Source organism: Chiloscyllium plagiosum, unplaced genomic scaffold (genome assembly GCF_037043375.1).
Source record: "Chiloscyllium plagiosum isolate Xiang-an unplaced genomic scaffold, Cpla_swu_hap1 HiC_scaffold_3, whole genome shotgun sequence".
In the NCBI taxonomy this organism is placed as follows: Eukaryota; Metazoa; Chordata; class Chondrichthyes; order Orectolobiformes; family Hemiscylliidae; genus Chiloscyllium; species Chiloscyllium plagiosum.
The window spans coordinates 54,014,344-54,036,859 of NW_028270141.1; the positions used below are offsets into that span (position 1 = coordinate 54,014,344).

The 22,516-nt window shown below is 43.6% G+C and overlaps 1 protein-coding gene across 15 annotated transcripts in view; it reads left to right on the forward strand.

The window, feature by feature from the left end:
* adgrb3 (adhesion G protein-coupled receptor B3) overlaps nucleotides 1-22,516 on the forward strand; it is an 858,467-nt gene that overhangs the window by 408,344 nt on the left and 427,607 nt on the right. For all 15 annotated transcript variants that reach the window (XM_087979341.1, XM_087979352.1, XM_087979359.1 and 12 more), the window contains 2 exons: nucleotides 332-433; nucleotides 756-862. In XM_087979341.1, the coding sequence (XP_087835467.1) occupies nucleotides 332-433; nucleotides 756-862 (209 nt within the window). The remainder of the gene's footprint in view (nucleotides 1-331; nucleotides 434-755; nucleotides 863-22,516) is intronic.

Genomic DNA, 22,516 nt, shown 5'->3' on the forward strand with positions numbered 1-22,516 from the left:
CTGGAATACATTGCCTGAAAGGGTATTGAAAGAGGATTCAATAACAACTTCTCAATAAAGAACTGGATAAAGACTCGAAGGGAAAAAATTTCCTGGAGTGATGGGAAAGGAACGTATTTGACCTTAACTGCTCTCTGGGCAATTAGGGATGGGTGATATATGCTAGTGTAGCTCATATCTCATGAACAGATTTTAAAAAATACAGAGTGGAACTTTGCAAAGAGTGGGCACAAACATGATGGGCTGAATATGAGTACTAACTGATATCTGATTCTGTAAATTGTGTCAGGATACAGATGAATTGCAGGTGATATTTTGTCCTTTGTTTCAGCACCCTATGAGATATGTCCTGAGGACTATCTGATGGCCATGGTATGGAGGAGAACTGCAGCCGGGGACTTTGTGTTCAATAGGTGCCCTCTAAATGCGACAGGTAATGTCAATGCACACCATCAAGTTTTGTTGCCAGGTCTTGCAAGAAAACAATATTTTTCAAATATCCAACCTTCTTGCTTCTCGAGGAGAAAATAATTTTGTTTCGCTTCCTTTGAAAAATAAGATAAATATTTCATATATCTATGTAGCAAATGTGTTAATTTGGACACATTATTTGTCAAATGATTTATACTAGATGAATGAGGATCAATTGATTTAATGTGTCACTTACATTTAACAGGCTATTGACTATGTTTTCCTCCCTCTACATTACTCTGCCAATGCTGTCATTCATTTCTGCTTTTCTCTGTGGCTTGCAGGCACCACTAGCAGACGCTGCTCCCTCGATCGTAATGGGATTGCCTACTGGGAGCCACCCAGCTTTGCAAGATGCATATCAAACGAGTACAGATACTTACAGCATTCAGTAGGTGCACAGTCAGCTGCAGTGCTTCTTACTCACTGAGACTAGCAACAAAACAAATCTGTCTTTCTCTGTATTTATGCTAGTGATCGACATACATGAAAAATACTTAAAATCACCCTCGTTTATTAAACAATGACAGGTCAACACTTGTGAAAGAGCATAACAGTGTTCATAGAAAGTACAGTGATCAATTTATTTTCTGATGCGTTGTTCAATCATAGCAGTGACAATCATTCAAGAAGCTAGATAGCAAATAGGTTATTTAAATTTAGCAACAAATAAATACAGGAACAACAAGGGTTAACTCCTGAAGTTTATGGTTAAATGGACTATGTTTGTATTCAACTGAATATTAAAGATAGCAATGAAATGGGGCTGTTGTAGAACAGTGATAGTGTCCCTAACTCTGGAACAGGAGACCAGGGTTTAAATCCCACCTGCTCGAGAAGTGTGTAGTGATATCTCTGAACAGTTTGATTAAAAAATACAAACAATTATATTACTGAGGTATTAAAGATGATTAAAAGATTCAGTGGGCACACAGACTGTCTGCTGGGAGAGTCCAGGGCAAGGGAAGAATCTGCAAAATTCAGGCTAGGTTCTTCAAGGTGATGTCTGGAATATTCTCCCTGTCAAAGGCTTGCTAAAGCTAAAGTCAATTGAACATTTCAAAAATTGAAATTTGAGCTTTTTGTTGAGCAAACGTACAAGGAGTTCAAGGCAAAATATATTGTCCACATTTGAACATTGCTGGAGGAGGTGAGGCTTAAATCCAAGCCTCCTCGACCAGAGGCAGGGAAAATACCACTGCTTGTCAAGAGCACTCTGATATATTTTCAAACCATCTTGTTCGGAGATGTTATTACTCACCTCGGAGCAGGTGGGACTTGAATCCAGACCTCATGGCTCAGAAATAGCGGCACGAGCATGCACCACAAGAACCTCAAAGATTCAAGGCAGCTTGATGCAGTAAAGGTACAGCTCAGGTGTGAATGAAGTGAATGGTGAATTTGGCATGAGAGATTGAATGGTATCTCCTGCCTTTGTTTTACATGTTCTCTGTGTTTTCAACTCATTCACAGCTGGATACCATTTCACGTGACCTCTGGGAGTAGTTCCCAATTGTTGCTTTAATTGTCGGACAACATCTAGAAATTGAACTAGCTTGTTATCTGATTCAACTTTTTCAGCTTGACTGATGAAGCTGCTGTTTATAACATACTTGGGTAGAAACTTCCTGTTGGAAGTGCTTCAGCTGGATAAACTTGCTGTTTAAAATGGGCCAGGCCAAGGGATTTGCTAAATTAAAACCAAACAAAAAATGCTCAAGGTAACATTTGGGGAAATGAAACATTTAAAAGTTAACATTTAAATCATGACTTTCCATCAGGAGCTGGAACGTTAATTCTTTCTCTCAATTCACAGATACTGCCTGACTGTTTCAAGTGTTTCACATTTCGGAAGCTGCAGTATTTTTCTGTTATGTTTGGAGGGACTGGTTATTTGGGGCAAATGAGACACTTTCTGTTTGTATCAGGTAGATGGAGTGTTTTTAAGTGAGGGAGATTTTCCTGTATTTTGGGCCAGGGTAGCTGAATGCTTGGCTGCTAATGTAACTTGATGATATGTAAGAGGCCATAATTCGAAACACATGATGAAGTTGAATTAAACATTGGAGCATGGCAATAGAAATAGGCCATTCAGCCCTTTTCATGTCAATCAATTAGATTCTGGCTGTTTGTGAGTTTATCTCCATTTGAAGTTACCTTGGTTGAGGCTCAAGTGTAAAGTTTGGTGTAATGTTTTATTTAAACTGAGCTGCTGCATGATCACAGACTGAGAATTTCAGGTGCATTTAAGCACAGTCACTTTGAACAATTCCTTCAATATATTTACACTTACTGTTCCTGATATGTCAGTGACCTTTTGAAACAGGAAAAGCTAACATTTTATGTGGGGGGAGCTGAGTAAGCTTATTCAGTGGCTGTTAAGAGTGAGAGTGTGGGTGTCATGTGCATGCACTGGAGATTTACTGACTTGACATCAGAACTGCCATTTTAAACCCTGCTCACTATTTAATATGTATGTCTGAGTGTGCATTTTTTAAGACATCAGTGGTGTTTAAAAGGATGATCTTCAGCCTAGTTACTGATTACTTTTAAATGCCTTATTTGAGTTTATGGGAGCACTGAATAATTGGAGGATTTCAAAAATGTTGGTAAAGTCTCCCAGGAGTGATGCTGAGCATTGAATGTATCAGAATACACTATTTGCTCCCAATTGTGGAGATGTACATTGAAACATGAAAACAGTCACTTTCTCTGATGGTCGGTAGGTGGCAAAGTGACTAGCAATACTGCCTTAGAACACCAATGACCTGGGTTTGATTCCACACTTGTCTATTATAAGGCAGGAACAGGTTACTGATTAAGAATGATCAGCCATGATCATATTGAATGGTGGTGCAGGCTCGAAGGGCAGAATGGCCTGCTCCTGCACCTATTGTCTATTGTCTAAGAAAGCATAGAAAACAGGAGTTATGAAAGGGGTTTTTTCAGCCCACTATTTCTCTGCTAACCCAGACAGCTATCCAACCTCATCTTACCTTTCAATGCTTGCTCTGTAGGTTACACACATAAGTACATATGTGACTTTTTTGTTTTAAAAATCATACCTCTGTTCTTCTTTCAGGTAGCGTGCTCTGGACCCTGGGTGAACATTGAGTCAATGTCTACCTTGGTCACTAATCTCTCTGCAAAGAGAATAAAGTTCTTCTTATCCACCTCAGCTTGATCCTTCATCATTTTATATACCTTGGAACTTATCCAATCCTTTCTTACATGTGATTTATGAGTAAGTCATCAGACGTATTCTCTAGAGCAATCGAATCCTTCAGCTAATAGAATGACCAGATCACGCAATCACCTAACAAGTGTTTTCTACACTTCTACCATAAACTCCCTGGTCTTGTAATCTATATCTCAACAATGTCTCATATGACTTCTTAACCACCTTATCCCCCACCTATCCTGTTATCTTCAGGGGTCTAGGGACATATGGTCCAAGATCTCTTTACACTGCTCAGTATGCTACCATGTATGGTATGTTCCTTGCTTTGTTTGACCTCCTAAATACATCACCACATGTTCCACACTGAATTTCATTAGTCACTTCTCTGCTCTCAGTCCATTCATATTTTCCTAAAATCTGCAGCTTCCTTCCTTGCTAACAACCACATGGCCAGTTTTTGTAATTTATGCAAGTTTCTCATTCTTTTCCCTTGGCATGTAAGTCTAAACCATTGACATGTACCACAACTCTGTTGGAACGCAATGCTGACTCCTGTGCTACTCCATTGGAATAGACTTCCAGGCTCACAAATACCCATCCATCATTGTCTTTTTGCTTCCTGTTACTGAGACAACTGTGGATCAAACTTCCATTTCCCATTGAAGTCTACAGGATCTTAATTTTCTGATTTGATCTTGTCAAAATCTTTGAAGAAAACATTAAACATGTTATCCGCATCATCCCATCTTGTGATACCTCTAAAATTTTCAATTGAGTTAATCAGACTGTTACTGTGATTGTTGACATGTGGGAAGGTCTGAATTTAGGAACCCCATGCTACTTCTTTGTGTCAATATCTTTGTTCTGAATCATCTTTATCCCATCTTTGAATTTGTCTTAGACTTCTGATGCTGATCAATCTTCAAGTTGTTAATTAAAGTCCATTTCCATGAAATTACACTTCATAAAATTGGCATTTCTCTAATTAAATTTTGAAAATTTCAACTTCACAGCACTTTGGTGAGACCAAATGTAAACACTCCAAGACAAAGCAAAAGTCTTCATCTCTAACTTGAGAGAATGACTCCTAATCTTTGAACAGTACCCCCTCATTCTGGACAGACCCATAAAAGGAAGCATCCTTTCAACATTCACCTTGTCAGGACAATTCAGAATCTTATACACTTCAATCAAGTCAACCCTAATACTTCTAAATATCTGTGGAAATATGCCCAGCCGAACCAACCTATCCCCATAAGACAATCCACTGATTTCAGAGATCAACCTGGTAAACCTTCTCTGAACCACCTCCCATGCATTTACATCTTTTTTAAGTTACAAGACAAAAGTTGCACACAGTACTCGAGATGTGGTTTTGCCAATACCCTGTATAACTGAAACATAACATTTTTCTTTTATGTTCAATTCTTCTTGCAATAAGAGATTGCATCTCATCAACCTTCTTGAATATCATAAGGCCATAAGATATTAGGTCATTTGGCCCAACAAGTCTATTCTGCCATTTGATCATGGCTGATATGTTTCATTAGTCACTATCCTGCTTGCTTCCAAGATCACCTTGCTAATTAAGAACCCATCTATCTCTGTCTTAAATACATTCAAGGATTGGCCTCCACAGCCTTCTATGGCAATGAGTTCCGCAGATAAACTATTCTCTGGTTGAAGAAATTCCTCATCACAGTTATAAAGTATGATTCCTTCGCTGTGAGGCTGTATCTTTGAGTCTAGTTTCTCCTACTAGTGGAAGCATCTTCTCTACATCCACTCTGTCTAGGCCCCTCAGCATTCAGTAAGTTTCAATAAAATTTCACTCCCCCCATTGTTCTAAACTCCATTAAGTATTGACCCAGAGTTCTCAATTGTTCCTCATACAACAAGCTCCTTATCCCAGAGATCATTTTTGTAAAGCTCCTCTGGGCCGCAACCAACGCCAACCCATCTTTCCTTAGATAAAAACCCAAAACTGATCACAATATTCCAAATGTGCTCTGGCCAGAGTCTAATACAGCCTCAGCAGCACATCCCTGTTCTTATATTCTAGTCCTCTTGAAATTAATGCTAACATTGCACTTGCCTTCCTAACTGCCAATTGAAACTGCACACTAACCTTAAGTGAATCCTGAACTAGGAATCCTAAGTCCCTTTGTGCTTCAGCTTCTGAAGCTCTTCCCAATTTAGAAAATAGTCTATGCCTCTATTCTTCCTCCCAAAGTGTATAACCTCACAGTTTTCCACATTGTATTCCATCTGCCAGGACTCCAAAGACCTTCTTTTCTTTATCAGCTCTCCCATCACATACTCACAGCATTTAACCACATACTCAAGGCACCTTCTCTCTACCTGTACTGCTGAAATTGATATGCACAGTTGGTTTCTGTCTGAATGACTTCCCTGTTTAGTGTGCTCAGTAGCTGCTCAATGACATCCTTGAAATTAGCACCAGGGAGACACCAAGCCCACCATGGATCCAGGACTGCATCAAAAGAAATGTCTGCTCCCACTCTAAAATTCCCCGTCACTGCTGTTTTATAACCTTCCTTCTGGCTCACTGTGCAACTCTGCCAACCAAGTTATCATGAACCTGGCTCTAGGTGCATTTCCCAGAGGAACCATAACTCTTACCAGAATTCAGAATCTTTGGAGAGCAAGATGCACTGGTTGGATTCCTTCATTGCCTGCTTAATCTTCCTCAATGCGCAGTGAACACCCATTCCCTCCCCTAAGCTATGCAGTGACTACCTCAAAGAAACATGCTCTCCATATATCTCTCAGCCTCATGACCCCAAATGCTGTTGAAGGTCTGCGACCCTGAGCTCAAGTAGTCTGACCTGATGCAATTTTCTGTACATGTGGCCATACAAAAAAACACTTTGGAGTTCCCACATGAAGTCTGATGTACACTTCACGAGACTGACGCACCTCCAGCACACACCTCAGCAATGCACGCCAGATGCTAAACTTCAATTACACAAAAAGGTTTTATCTTGTGTTTCCAATATCTTTCCCACCAATGGAAATTTAGTTGAATTTGTAGGAAGATTAAATTATCTGTTTACCTGTCTCACAAATTACTTGCAAGTATATGAAACTAAAATCAGCAACTGGATTCTCACTTGCTCCATGTTCCCAGCCATGGAACTCTGATTGGCTATGCGCCCACTCTGTGCAGCTCCCTTTGGACTGATGTGATGGAAGCAGAAGGAACTGAGAGGACAAGCTGCACACAGAGGGCATGGGGTGGGAAAGGAGGAGGGCTCCGAGTGGGAGGCTTTTCATAAAACAAATTCGGTCATAGGATGTGGGTGTTGTTGACAGGAAGACTATTCGTTGCTCATCCCAAGTTGCCCTTAAAGGTGGAGATGAGCTATCTGCTTGAACTGCTGCAGTCCATTTAGTGCAACTAATCCACAGTCCTGTTAGGGAGGGAGGAGCAGGATTTTAACCCAGTGATATTGATGGAACAGAGATATATTTTGAAGTCTGGAAGTTAAGTGGTTTGGATGGGTGTGTGTGTTCCCATTGTACCTGCTCCTTGTTTTATTCTAAATGGCAGTGGTTGTGGGATTGGAAGATGCTCAAAGAAGCCTTGATGAATTTTTGCATTGCATCTTGTAGATGCTACACATGGCTGCGACTGAGCATCTGTGGTGGTATCAATGAATGTGGATGTGGTAACATTCAAATATGAAATTTTGTTCTGGATGCTTTCAAGCTTCTTGAATGTTTTTGAAGCTGCTCTTATCCAGGCAAGTGGATCCATCACATTCCTGACGTGTGCCTTGTAAATGGAGGACAGGCTTTGGTGAGGCAGGAGGTCAGTTACTTGCTACAAGATTCCAAGCCTCTGACTTGATCTTGTGGCCACTACAATTATTTAGCTAGTCAAGTTCAATTTCTGTTCAATGGTAACCACTAAGATATTGGTCATGGGAGAGTCAATAGTGGTGACTCCATTGAATTTTATAGAGTGATGATTAAATTCTCTTATTGGAGATTGTCATTACTTAGCACTTGTTCAGTGCAAATGTTACTTGCGCTTTGTCAGCCCAAACTTGGATATTGCACATGTCTTCCTGCATTTGGACGACAGCTGCTTCAGTTTCTGAGGAGTCATGAATGTTGCTCAACATTGCGCTAACACGTCTGACTTCATAGAATCACTAAAGTATGGGAGCAGGCTATTTGGCCCATCAAGTCCACACTGATCCATTAAAGACCATGCCGCCCAAAAGCACCCCAAACCTGTAACCCTACTTTTCCCATGGCTAATCCACCTGGCCTGCACATTTCTGGACACAATGGGCAATGTAGCATGGTCATTCTACCTAACGTCCACATCTTTGGACAGTGGGAGAACTCCCCACCTATGTTCGGGACACCACCCATACCTTCCACCTCCTCCATGATTTTTGCTTCCCTGTCTCCCAATGCCTTATCTTCACGATGGACATCCAGTCCCTATACACTTCCACCCCCATCACGAAGGCCTCCAAGCCCTCCGCTTCGTCCTCTCCCACCGACCCAACCAGTACCCTTCCACTGACACCCACCTTTGACTGACTGAACTGGTCCTCAGTCTGAACAACTTCTCTTTCCAATCCACCCACTTCCTCCAAACCAAAGGAGTAGCCATGGGCACCCGCATGGGCCCCAGCTATGCCTGCCTCTTCGTCGGATATGTGGAACAGTCCATCTTCCGCAGCAACACTGGCACCACCCCCCCACCTTTTCCTCTGCTACATCGATGATTGTATTGGCGCTACCTCGTGCTCCCACGAGGAGGTTGAACAGTTCATCCACTTTACTAACACCTTTCACCCCAACCTCAAATTTACCTGGACCGTCTCAGACTCCTCCCTCCCCTTCCTAGACCTCTCCATTTCTATCTCGGGCGACCAACTCAACACAGACATTTACTACAAACTGACCGACTCCCACAGCTACCTAGATTACACCTCCTCCCACCCTGCCCCCTGTAAAAACGCCATCCCATATTCCCAATTCCTTCGCCTCCGCCGCATCTGCTCCCAGGAGGACCAATTCCAATACTGAACAGCCCAAATAGCCTCCTTCTTCAAAGACCACAATTTCCCCCCTGACATGATCGACGATGCTCTCCACTGCATCTCCTCCATTTTCCGCACCTCCGCCCTTGAAGCCCACCCCTCCAATCGCCACCAGGACAGAACCCCACTGGTCCTCACCTTCCACCCCACCAACCTCCAGATACATCATATCATCCTCCATCATTTCCGCCACCTCCAAACAGACCCCACCACCGGGGATATATTTCCCTCCCCACCCCTATCAGCGTTCCGGAGAGACCACTCCCTCTGCGACTCCCTCGTCAGGTCCACACGCCCCACCAACACAACCTCCACTCCCGGCACCTTCCCCTGCAACCGAAAGAAATGCACCCACACCTCCCCCATTACCTCCCTCCAAAGCCCCAGTGGATCCGTCCATATCCATCACAAATTCACTTGCACCTCCACACACATCATTTACTGTATCCGCTGCACCCGATGTGGTCTCTCTACATTGGGGAGACAGGCCGCCTACTTGCGGAACATTTCAGGGAACACCTCTGGGACACCCGCACCAACCAACACAACCGCCCCATGGCTGAACACTTTAACTCCCCCTCCCACTCCGCCAAGGACATGCAGGTCCTTGGCCTCCTTCATTGCCAGACCCTGGCCACACGACGCCTGCAGGAAGAGTTCCTCACCTTCCACCTAGGAACCCTCCAACCACACAGGATGAATGTAGATTTCTCCAGCTTCCTCATTTCCCCTCCCCTCACCTTATCTCAGTCCCAACCCCCAGATTCAGCACTGCCCTCTTGACCTGCAATCTTTTTTCTGACCTCTCCGCCCCCACCCCCTCTCCGGCCTATCACCCTCCCCTTCACCTCCTTCCACCTATTGTATTCCCAGCGCCCTCCCCCAAATTGCCCCCCCCACCACCTTTTATCTCAGCCTGCTTGGCACACCAGCCTCATTCCTGAAGAAGGGCTTATGCCCGAAATGTTGATTCTCCTGCTCCTCGGATGCTGTCTGGCCTGCTGCACTTTTCCAGCCCCACACTTTTCAAAAGTGGGAGGAAACCAGACCACCCAGAGGAAACACGTGCAGACATGGGAAGAATGCGCACAGACAGTCACCTGAGGCTGGAGTTGAACCCGGATCGCTGGCACTGTGAGGCAACAGTGCTAACCACTAAGACACCATACTGCCCTGGTGGGTGATGATGGAGATACGGTCATCAATGAAGCAGCTAAAGACAGTTGGGCCTTGGGGCATCTGGATCAATTTTCATATGTGCAGTGAATTTTGGAGCATGTTGGATGCATTGGGAGCTGTGCTGCACTAATGACATTGGCATGGAGGTGTGGCATCTCTTGGAATAAAAAATGCAAGCATAAGGCAAAAGCCGTGGCTGCTACTTGACATCCAGGTTTGCCTGTGGCCCTGAATCTTCTTGCTAGCAGATCCATTCAGTGTTGAACAGACAGCTGGTTGAGTCTAAAATGGCCATTCAAGCCACCCAGTTAGAGAGTACAGTAGAATTCAAGGGCAATTAGGGACAGACAATATCCCGGTGAAGAATGGAGAGACAAAAAAAGCCATCCAATGGTGCAGTGATTAAAGGTTAGACAGAGAATGAACAAAGGAAAAAGCAATACTGTCATTTGCAGTCACCAACTTGGATCCTGGCATTGAATGAACATTGGAGAGTGGTACAGAGCAGGGACGTGGAAGTAGTGAGACAACAGGCCAGGGCAGACAGAAAGGGTTGTGTTGGTTTTATCATTATTGAGAATAATGTTACAGTAAGTCCTGCTGCAGACGATAGAGAGAGCTGGTGGAAAGCTTGGTCCTTTAGTAGGAATGTCAGATAACAGCCACCTGACATTAACACAAAGGATCATTTGGAGGACAGTGCCACATGGCACATAACTTCATAGAACTGTTATCCCATCATCTCTGGTGTAAAGGTGACAGCGAACTCCATGACAACACTTTCAGATCCAAACACGATCAGTGACTGATGTTTCAGCTTTCATCACAGTAGAAGCTGTTAATGTTTCAACGTTGCAATGGAAGTTCAAACTGAACTCATGAGGTATGGTCTTGCCGTCTCGCTGGCTTGAACTGCCACCACTGAAGCTGCAGACGTTTGTGATTAAAGCTGCTTTCTGGGTCTCTCAGCAATCTAGCAAACTGTCCTCCTACAGTAAATGACCAGATCATTGGCGGTACTAACAGGCAGTGATTCTGTGGTACACAAACTTGCTGCCCTCTCTTAGGATTACCATATTCATTCTCCCCAGCATTGTTACCCTGCCATGGCTTGCTGTCACTCAGCTCTAGAGTATTAAAGCACTGACTTTAACACTACATTACCATCTTCTATTACTTCCCAAATAGTATTAAATGACATGATGTTTTAAGCATGGACAAATATTATTGTACGGTCACGCTTCTGAGAGAGAGAGTGAGTGAGAGTGAGTGATAGAGTGAGAGTGAGTGATAGAGTGAGAGTGAGAGTGATAGAGTGAGAGTGAGAGTGATAGAGTGAGAGTGAGAGTGATAGAGTGAGAGATAGAGTGAGTGATAGAGTGAGAGATAGAGTGAGAGTGAGAGAGAGTGAGAGAGTGAGAGAGAGTGAGAGAGTGAGAGAGAGTGATAGAGTGAGAGTGAGTGATAGAGTGAGAGTGAGTGATAGAGTGAGAGTGAGTGATAGAGTGAGTGATAGAGTGAGAGTGAGTGATAGAGTGAGAGTGAGTGATAGAGTGAGAGTGAGTGATAGAGTGAGTGATAGAGTGAGTGATAGAGTGAGAGATAGAGTGTGAGATAGAGTGTGAGATAGAGTGTGAGATAGAGTGTGAGATAGAGTGTGAGATAGAGTGTGAGATAGAGTGTGAGATAGAGTGTGAGATAGAGTGTGAGATAGAGTGTGAGATAGAGTGTGAGATAGAGTGTGAGATAGAGTGTGAGATAGAGTGTGAGATAGAGTGTGAGATAGAGTGAGAGTGAGTGATAGAGTGAGAGTGAGTGATAGAGTGAGAGTGAGAGTGATAGAGTGAGAGTGAGAGTGATAGAGTGAGAGATAGAGTGAGTGATAGAGTGAGAGATAGAGTGAGAGTGAGAGAGTGAGAGATAGAGTGAGAGAGTGAGAGATAGAGTGAGAGAGTGAGAGAGAGTGATAGAGTGAGAGTGAGTGATAGAGTGAGAGTGAGTGATAGAGTGAGTGATAGAGTGAGTGATAGAGTGAGTGATAGAGTGAGAGTGAGTGATAGAGTGAGAGTGAGTGATAGAGTGAGAGTGAGTGATAGAGTGTGAGATAGAGTGTGAGATAGAGTGTGAGATAGAGTGTGAGATAGAGTGTGAGATAGAGTGTGAGATAGAGTGTGAGATAGAGTGTGAGATAGAGTGAGAGTGAGTGATAGAGTGAGAGTGAGTGATAGAGTGAGAGTGAGTGATAGAGTGTGAGATAGAGTGTGAGATAGAGTGTGAGATAGAGTGTGAGATAGAGTGTGAGATAGAGTGTGAGATAGAGTGAGAGTGTGAGATAGAGTGAGAGTGAGTGATAGAGTGAGAGTGAGTGATAGAGTGAGAGTGAGTGATAGAGTGAGAGTGTGAGATAGAGTGAGAGTGAGTGATAGAGTGAGAGTGAGTGATAGAGTGAGAGTGAGAGTGATAGAGTGAGAGTGAGAGTGATAGAGTGAGAGATAGAGTGAGTGATAGAGTGAGAGATAGAGTGAGAGTGAGAGAGTGAGAGATAGAGTGAGAGAGTGAGAGATAGAGTGAGAGAGTGAGAGAGAGTGATAGAGTGAGAGTGAGTGATAGAGTGAGAGTGAGTGATAGAGTGAGTGATAGAGTGAGTGATAGAGTGAGTGATAGAGTGAGTGATAGAGTGAGAGTGAGTGATAGAGTGAGAGTGAGTGATAGAGTGAGAGTGAGTGATAGAGTGAGAGTGAGTGATAGAGTGTGAGATAGAGTGTGAGATAGAGTGTGAGATAGAGTGTGAGATAGAGTGTGAGATAGAGTGTGAGATAGAGTGTGAGATAGAGTGTGAGATAGAGTGAGAGTGAGTGATAGAGTGAGAGTGAGTGATAGAGTGAGAGTGAGTGATAGAGTGAGTGATAGAGTGTGAGATAGAGTGTGAGATAGAGTGTGAGATAGAGTGTGAGATAGAGTGTGAGATAGAGTGTGAGATAGAGTGAGAGTGTGAGATAGAGTGAGAGTGAGTGATAGAGTGAGAGTGAGTGATAGAGTGAGAGTGAGTGATAGAGTGAGAGTGAGTGATAGAGTGTGAGATAGAGTGTGAGATAGAGTGTGAGATAGAGTGTGAGATAGAGTGTGAGATAGAGTGAGAGATAGAGTGAGAGATAGAGTGAGAGATAGAGTGAGAGATAGAGTGAGAGATAGAGTGAGAGATAGAGTGTGAGATAGAGTGAGAGATAGAGTGTGAGATAGAGTGTGAGATAGAGTGTGAGATAGAGTGTGAGATAGAGTGAGAGATAGAGTGAGAGATAGAGTGAGAGATAGAGTGTGAGATAGAGTGTGAGATAGAGTGTGAGATAGAGTGTGAGATAGAGTGTGAGATAGAGTGTGAGATAGAGTGTGAGATAGAGTGTGAGATAGAGTGTGAGATAGAGTGAGAGTGAGTGATAGAGTGAGAGTGAGAGTGAGAGTGAGAGTGAGAGTGAGAGTGAGAGTGAGTGATAGAGTGAGTGAGAGAGTGAGAGATAGAGTGAGAGATAGAGTGAGAGTGAGAGAGTGAGAGATAGAGTGAGAGTGAGAGTGAGAGTGAGTGATAGAGTGAGTGATAGAGTGAGAGATAGAGTGAGTGATAGAGTGAGTGATAGAGTGAGAGTGATAGAGTGAGTGATAGAGTGAGTGATAGAGTGAGTGATAGAGTGAGTGATAGAGTGAGAGTGAGAGTGAGAGTGAGAGTGAGAGTGAGAGTGAGAGTTAGAGTGAGAGTGAGAGTGAGTGATAGAGTGAGTGATAGAGTGAGTGATAGAGTGAGTGATAGAGTGAGAGTTAGAGTGAGTGATAGAGTGAGTGATAGAGTGAGTGATAGAGTGAGTGATAGAGTGAGTGATAGAGTGAGAGTGAGAGTGAGAGTGAGAGTGAGAGTGAGAGTGAGAGTGAGTGATAGAGTGAGTGATAGAGTGAGTGATAGAGTGAGTGATAGAGTGAGAGTGAGAGTGAGAGATAGAGTGAGTGATAGAGTGAGAGTGAGAGTGAGAGTTAGAGTGAGAGATAGAGTGAGTGATAGAGTGAGAGTGAGAGTGAGAGTGAGAGTGAGAGTGAGAGTGATAGAGTGAGTGATAGAGTGAGTGATAGAGTGAGAGTGAGAGTGAGAGTGAGAGTGAGAGTTAGAGTGAGAGTTAGAGTGAGAGTTAGAGTGAGAGTTAGAGTGAGAGATAGAGTGAGAGATAGAGTGAGAGATAGAGTGAGAGATAGAGTGAGAGTGAGAGTGAGAGTGAGAGTGAGTGATAGAGTGAGTGAGAGAGTGAGTGATAGAGTGAGAGATAGAGTGAGAGATAGAGTGAGAGTGAGAGAGTGAGAGATAGAGTGAGTGATAGAGTGAGAGTGAGAGTGAGTGATAGAGTGAGTGATAGAGTGAGAGATAGAGTGAGAGTGAGAGAGTGAGAGATAGAGTGAGTGATAGAGTGAGAGTGAGAGTGAGTGATAGAGTGAGTGATAGAGTGAGAGATAGAGTGAGAGTGAGAGTGAGAGTGAGAGTGAGTGATAGAGTGAGTGAGAGAGTGAGTGATAGAGTGAGAGATAGAGTGAGAGATAGAGTGAGAGTGAGAGAGTGAGAGATAGAGTGAGTGATAGAGTGAGAGTGAGAGTGAGTGATAGAGTGAGTGATAGAGTGAGAGTGAGAGTGAGAGTGAGAGTGAGAGTGAGAGATAGAGTGAGTGATAGAGTGAGTGATAGAGTGAGTGATAGAGTGAGTGATAGAGTGAGTGATAGAGTGAGTGATAGAGTGAGTGATAGAGTGAGAGTTAGAGTGAGAGTTAGAGTGAGTGATAGAGTGAGTGATAGAGTGAGTGATAGAGTGAGTGAGAGATAGAGTGAGAGATAGAGTGAGTGATAGAGTGAGTGATAGAGTGAGTGATAGAGTGAGTGATAGAGTGAGTGATAGAGTGAGTGATAGAGTGAGTGATAGAGTGAGAGTGAGAGTGAGAGTGAGAGTTAGAGTGAGTGATAGAGTGAGAGTGAGAGTGAGAGTTAGAGTGAGAGATAGAGTGAGTGATAGAGTGAGAGTGAGAGTGAGAGTGAGAGTGAGAGTGAGTGATAGAGTGAGTGATAGAGAGAGTGAGAGTGAGAGTGAGAGTGAGAGTTAGAGTGAGAGTTAGAGTGAGAGATAGAGTGAGTGATAGAGTGAGTGATAGAGTGAGAGATAGAGTGAGAGATAGAGTGAGAGATAGAGTGAGAGTGAGTGAGAGAGTGAGTGATAGAGTGAGTGATAGAGTGAGAGATAGAGTGAGAGTGAGAGAGTGAGAGATAGAGTGAGTGATAGAGTGAGAGTGAGTGATAGAGTGAGAGTAAGTGATAGAATGAGAGTGAGTGATAGAGTGAGAGTGAGAGTGAGAGATAGAGTGAGTGATAGAGTGAGTGATAGAGTGAGTGATAGAGTGAGTGATAGAGTGAGTGATAGAGTGAGTGATAGAGTGAGAGTGAGTGATAGAGTGAGTGATAGAGTGAGTGATAGAGTGAGTGATAGAGTGAGTGATAGAGTGAGTGATAGAGTGAGTGATAGAGTGAGTGATAGAGTGAGAGTGAGAGTGAGAGTGAGAGTTAGAGTGAGAGATAGAGTGAGTGATAGAGTGAGAGTGAGAGTGAGAGTTAGAGTGAGAGATAGAGTGAGTGATAGAGTGAGAGTGAGAGTGAGAGTTAGAGTGAGAGATAGAGTGAGTGATAGAGTGAGAGTGAGAGTGAGAGTGAGAGTGAGTGATAGAGTGAGTGATAGAGTGAGAGTGAGAGTGAGAGTGAGAGTGAGAGTGAGTGATAGAGTGAGAGTGAGTGATAGAATGAGAGTGAGTGATAGAGTGAGAGTGAGAGTGAGAGATAGAGTGAGAGATAGAGTGAGAGATAGAGTGAGTGATAGAGTGAGAGATAGAGTGAGTGATAGAGTGAGTGATAGAGTGAGTGATAGAGTGAGTGATAGAGTGAGAGTGAGAGTGAGAGTGAGAGTGAGAGATAGAGTGAGAGATAGAGTGAGAGATAGAGTGAGTGATAGAGTGAGTGATAGAGTGAGTGATAGAGTGAGTGATAGAGTGAGAGTGAGAGTTAGAGTGAGAGATAGAGTGAGTGATAGAGTGAGTGATAGAGTGAGTGATAGAGTGAGTGATAGAGTGAGTGATAGAGTGAGAGTGAGAGTGAGAGTGAGAGTTAGAGTGAGAGATAGAGTGAGTGATAGAGTGAGAGTGAGAGTGAGAGTTAGAGTGAGAGATAGAGTGAGTGATAGAGTGAGAGTGAGAGTGAGAGTTAGAGTGAGAGATAGAGTGAGTGATAGAGTGAGAGTGAGAGTGAGAGTGAGAGTGAGTGATAGAGTGAGTGATAGAGTGAGTGATAGAGTGAGAGTGAGAGTGAGAGTGAGAGTGAGAGTGAGAGTGAGTGATAGAGTGAGAGTGAGTGATAGAGTGAGAGTAAGTGATAGAATGAGAGTGAGTGATAGAGTGAGAGTGAGAGTGAGAGTGAGAGATAGAGTGAGAGATAGAGTGAGAGATAGAGTGAGTGATAGAGTGAGTGATAGAGTGAGTGATAGAGTGAGTGATAGAGTGAGAGTGAGAGTGAGAGATAGAGTGAGAGATAGAGTGAGAGATAGAGTGAGAGAGTGAGTGAGAGAGTGAGTGAGAGATAGAGTGTGAGATAGAGTGTGAGATAGAGTGTGAGATAGAGTGTGAGATAGAGTGTGAGATAGAGTGTGAGATAGAGTGAGAGATAGAGTGAGAGATAGAGTGAGAGATAGAGTGTGAGATAGAGTGTGAGATAGAGTGTGAGATAGAGTGTGAGATAGAGTGTGAGATAGAGTGTGAGATAGAGTGAGAGTGAGTGATAGAGTGAGAGTGAGAGTGAGAGTGAGAGTGAGAGTGAGAGTGAGAGTGAGTGATAGAGTGAGTGAGAGAGTGAGAGATAGAGTGAGAGATAGAGTGAGAGTGAGAGAGTGAGAGATAGAGTGAGTGATAGAGTGAGAGTGAGAGTGAGTGATAGAGTGAGAGTGAGTGAGAGAGTGAGAGTGAGTGATAGAGTGAGAGTGAGAGTGAGTGATAGAGTGAGTGATAGAGTGAGTGATAGAGTGAGAGATAGAGTGTGAGATAGAGTGTGAGATAGAGTGTGAGATAGAGTGTGAGATAGAGTGTGAGATAGAGTGTGAGATAGAGTGTGAGATAGAGTGTGAGATAGAGTGTGAGATAGAGTGAGAGAGTGAGAGATAGAGTGAGAGTGAGAGAGTGAGAGATAGAGTGAGAGTGAGAGAGTGAGAGATAGAGTGAGTGATAGAGTGAGAGTGAGAGTGAGAGATAGAGTGAGAGTGAGTGATAGAGATAGAGTGAGAGTGAGTGATAGAGTGAGAGTGAGAGTGAGAGTGAGAGTGAGAGTGAGAGTGAGAGTGAGAGATAGAGTGAGTGAGAGTGAGAGATAGAGTGAGTGATAGAGTGAGAGTGAGAGTGAGAGTGAGAGATAGAGTGAGTGATAGAGTGAGTGATAGAGTGAGTGAGAGAGTGAGTGAGAGAGTGAGAGATAGAGTGAGTGATAGAGTGAGTGAGAGAGTGAGAGATAGAGTGAGTGATAGAGTGAGAGTGAGAGTGAGAGTGAGAGTTAGAGTGAGAGATAGAGTGAGTGATAGAGTGAGGGAAAGAGTGAGTGATAGAGTGAGTGATAGAGTGAGTGATAGAGTGAGTGATAGAGTGAGTGATAGAGTGAGAGTGAGAGATAGAGTGAGTGATAGAGTGAGAGTGAGAGTGAGAGTTAGAGTGAGAGATAGAGTGAGTGATAGAGTGAGAGTGAGAGTGAGAGTGAGTGATAGAGTGAGTGATAGAGTGAGAGTGAGAGTGAGAGTGAGAGTGAGAGTGAGAGTTAGAGTGAGAGTTAGAGTGAGAGATAGAGTGAGAGATAGAGTGAGAGATAGAGTGAGAGATAGAGTGAGAGATAGAGTGAGTGATAGAGTGAGAGTGAGAGTGAGAGTGAGAGTGAGAGTGAGTGATAGAGTGAGTGAGAGAGTGAGTGATAGAGTGAGTGATAGAGTGAGAGATAGAGTGAGAGATAGAGTGAGAGTGAGAGAGTGAGAGATAGAGTGAGTGATAGAGTGAGAGTGAGAGTGAGAGTGAGTGATAGAGTGAGTGATAGAGTGAGAGTGAGAGTGAGAGTGAGAGATAGAGTGAGAGATAGAGTGAGTGATAGAGTGAGTGATAGAGTGAGTGATAGAGTGAGTGATAGAGTGAGAGTTAGAGTGAGAGATAGAGTGAGTGATAGAGTGAGTGATAGAGTGAGTGATAGAGTGAGTGATAGAGTGAGTGATAGAGTGAGAGTGAGAGTTAGAGTGAGAGATAGAGTGAGTGATAGAGTGAGTGATAGAGTGAGTGATAGAGTGAGTGATAGAGTGAGTGATAGAGTGAGAGTGAGAGTGAGAGTGAGAGTTAGAGTGAGAGATAGAGTGAGTGATAGAGTGAGAGTGAGAGTGAGAGTTAGAGTGAGAGATAGAGTGAGTGATAGAGTGAGAGTGAGAGTGAGAGTGAGAGTGAGAGTGAGAGTTAGAGTGAGAGTTAGAGTGAGAGATAGAGTGAGTGATAGAGTGAGTGATAGAGTGAGTGATAGAGTGAGTGATAGAGTGAGAGATAGAGTGAGAGTGAGAGAGTGAGAGATAGAGTGAGTGATAGAGTGAGAGTGAGTGATAGAGTGAGAGTAAGTGATAGAATGAGAGTGAGTGATAGAGTGAGAGTGAGAGTGAGAGATAGAGTGAGAGATAGAGTGAGAGATAGAGTGAGAGATAGAGTGAGAGAGTGAGTGAGAGAGTGAGTGAGAGAGTGAGAGATAGAGTGAGAGATAGAGTGAGTGAGAGAATGAGTGATAGAGTGAGAGATAGAGTGAGTGAGAGAATGAGTGAGAGAGTGAGAGATAGAGTGAGTGATAGAGTGAGAGTGAGAGTGAGTGATAGAGTGAGAGTGAGTGAGAGAGTGAGAGTGAGTGATAGAGTGAGAGTGAGAGTGAGTGATAGAGTGAGTGATAGAGTGAGTGATAGAGTGAGAGATAGAGTGTGAGATAGAGTGTGAGATAGAGTGTGAGATAGAGTGTGAGATAGAGTGTGAGATAGAGTGTGAGATAGAGTGTGAGATAGAGTGAGAGAGTGAGAGATAGAGTGAGAGTGAGAGAGTGAGAGATAGAGTGAGAGTGAGAGAGTGAGAGATAGAGTGAGTGATAGAGTGAGAGTGAGAGTGAGAGATAGAGTGAGAGATAGAGTGATAGAAATAGAGTGAGAGTGAGTGATAGAGTGAGAGTGAGAGTGAGAGTGAGAGTGAGAGTGAGAGTGAGTGATAGAGTGAGTGAGAGTGAGAGATAGAGTGAGTGATAGAGTGAGAGTGAGAGTGAGAGTGAGAGATAGAGTGAGTGATAGAGTGAGTGATAGAGTGAGTGAGAGAGTGAGTGAGAGAGTGAGAGATAGAGTGAGTGATAGAGTGAGAGTGAGAGTGAGAGTGAGAGATAGAGTGAGAGATAGAGTGAGTGATAGAGTGAGGGAAAGAGTGAGTGATAGAGTGAGTGATAGAGTGAGTGATAGAGTGAGTGATAGAGTGAGTGATAGAGTGAGTGATAGAGTGAGTGATAGAGTGAGAGTGAGAGTGAGAGATAGAGTGAGTGATAGAGTGAGAGTGAGAGTGAGAGTTAGAGTGAGAGATAGAGTGAGTGATAGAGTGAGAGTGAGAGTGAGAGTGAGTGATAGAGTGAGTGATAGAGTGAGTGATAGAGTGAGTGATAGAGTGAGTGATAGAGTGAGTGATAGAGTGAGTGATAGAGTGAGAGTGAGAGTGAGAGTGAGAGTTAGAGTGAGAGATAGAGTGAGTGATAGAGTGAGAGTGAGAGTGAGAGTTAGAGTGAGAGATAGAGTGAGTGATAGAGTGAGAGTGAGAGTGAGAGTGAGAGTGAGTGATAGAGTGAGTGATAGAGTGAGTGATAGAGTGAGAGTGAGAGTGAGAGTGAGAGTTAGAGTGAGAGTTAGAGTGAGAGATAGAGTGAGTGATAGAGTGAGTGATAGAGTGAGTGATAGAGTGAGAGATAGAGTGAGAGATAGAGTGAGAGATAGAGTGAGAGTGAGTGAGAGAGTGAGTGATAGAGTGAGTGATAGAGTGAGAGATAGAGTGAGAGTGAGAGAGTGAGAGATAGAGTGAGTGATAGAGTGAGAGTGAGTGATAGAGTGAGAGTAAGTGATAGAATGAGAGTGAGTGATAGAGTGAGAGTGAGAGTGAGAGATAGAGTGAGAGATAGAGTGAGAGATAGAGTGAGAGATAGAGTGAGAGATAGAGTGAGAGATAGAGTGAGAGAGTGAGTGAGAGAGTGAGTGAGAGAGTGAGAGATAGAGTGAGAGATAGAGTGAGTGAGAGAATGAGTGATAGAGTGAGAGATAGAGTGAGTGAGAGAATGAGTGAGAGAGTGAGAGATAGAGTGAGTGATAGAGTGAGAGTGAGAGTGAGTGATAGAGTGAGAGTGAGTGAGAGAGTGAGAGTGAGTGATAGAGTGAGAGTGAGAGTGAGTGATAGAGTGAGAGTGAGAGTGAGTGATAGAGTGAGTGATAGAGTGAGTGATAGAGTGAGAGATAGAGTGTGAGATAGAGTGTGAGATAGAGTGTGAGATAGAGTGTGAGATAGAGTGTGAGATAGAGTGTGAGATAGAGTGTGAGATAGAGTGAGAGAGTGAGAGATAGAGTGAGAGTGAGAGAGTGAGAGATAGAGTGAGAGTGAGAGAGTGAGAGATAGAGTGAGTGATAGAGTGAGAGTGAGAGTGAGAGATAGAGTGAGAGTGAGTGATAGAGATAGAGTGAGAGTGAGTGATAGAGTGAGAGTGAGAGTGAGAGTGAGAGTGAGAGTGAGAGTGAGAGTGAGTGATAGAGTGAGTGAGAGTGAGAGATAGAGTGAGTGATAGAGTGAGAGTGAGAGTGAGAGTGAGAGATAGAGTGAGTGATAGAGTGAGTGATAGAGTGAGTGATAGAGTGAGTGAGAGAGTGAGTGAGAGAGTGAGAGATAGAGTGAGTGATAGAGTGAGTGAGAGAGTGAGAGATAGAGTGAGTGATAGAGTGAGAGTGAGAGTGAGAGTGAGAGATAGAGTGAGAGATAGAGTGAGTGATAGAGTGAGGGAAAGAGTGAGTGATAGAGTGAGTGATAGAGTGAGTGATAGAGTGAGTGATAGAGTGAGTGATAGAGTGAGAGTGAGAGTGAGAGTTAGAGTGAGAGATAGAGTGAGTGATAGAGTGAGAGTGAGAGTGAGAGTGAGTGATAGAGTGAGTGATAGAGTGAGAGTGAGAGTGAGAGTGAGAGTGAGAGTTAGAGTGAGAGTTAGAGTGAGAGTTAGAGTGAGAGATAGAGTGAGAGATAGAGTGAGAGATAGAGTGAGTGATAGAGTGAGAGTGAGAGTGAGAGTGAGAGTGAGTGATAGAGTGAGTGAGAGAGTGAGTGATAGAGTGAGAGATAGAGTGAGAGATAGAGTGAGAGTGAGAGAGTGAGAGATAGAGTGAGTGATAGTGAGAGTGAGAGTGAGAGTGAGAGTGAGTGATAGAGTGAGTGATAGAGTGAGAGTGAGAGTGAGAGTGAGAGTGAGAGTGAGAGATAGAGTGAGAGATAGAGTGAGTGATAGAGTGAGTGATAGAGTGAGTGATAGAGTGAGTGATAGAGTGAGAGTTAGAGTGAGAGATAGAGTGAGTGATAGAGTGAGTGATAGAGTGAGTGATAGAGTGAGTGATAGAGTGAGAGTGAGAGATAGAGTGAGTGATAGAGTGAGTGATAGAGTGAGTGATAGAGTGAGTGATAGAGTGAGTGATAGAGTGAGAGTGAGAGTGAGAGTGAGAGATAGAGTGAGTGATAGAGTGAGAGTGAGAGTGAGAGTTAGAGTGAGAGATAGAGTGAGTGATAGAGTGAGAGTGAGAGTGAGAGTGAGAGTGAGAGTGAGTGATAGAGTGAGTGATAGAGTGAGTGATAGAGTGAGAGTGAGAGTGAGAGTGAGAGTGAGAGTTAGAGTGAGAGTTAGAGTGAGAGATAGAGTGAGTGATAGAGTGAGTGATAGAGTGAGTGATAGAGTGAGTGATAGAGTGAGAGATAGAATGAGAGATAGAGTGAGAGATAGAGTGAGAGTGAGTGAGAGAGTGAGTGATAGAGTGAGTGATAGAGTGAGAGATAGAGTGAGAGTGAGAGAGTGAGAGATAGAGTGAGTGATAGAGTGAGAGTGAGTGATAGAGTGAGAGTAAGTGATAGAATGAGAGTGAGTGATAGAGTGAGAGTGAGAGTGAGAGATAGAGTGAGAGATAGAGTGAGAGATAGAGTGAGAGATAGAGTGAGAGATAGAGTGAGAGATAGAGTGAGAGAGTGAGTGAGAGAGTGAGTGAGAGAGTGAGAGATAGAGTGAGAGATAGAGTGAGTGAGAGAATGAGTGATAGAGTGAGAGATAGAGTGAGTGAGAGAATGAGTGATAGAGTGAGAGATAGAGTGAGAGTGAGAGAGTGAGAGATAGAGTGAGTGATAGAGTGAGAGTGAGAGTGAGAGTGAGAGTGAGTGATAGAGTGAGAGTGAGTGAGAGAGTGAGAGTGAGAGTGAGTGATAGAGTGAGTGATAGAGTG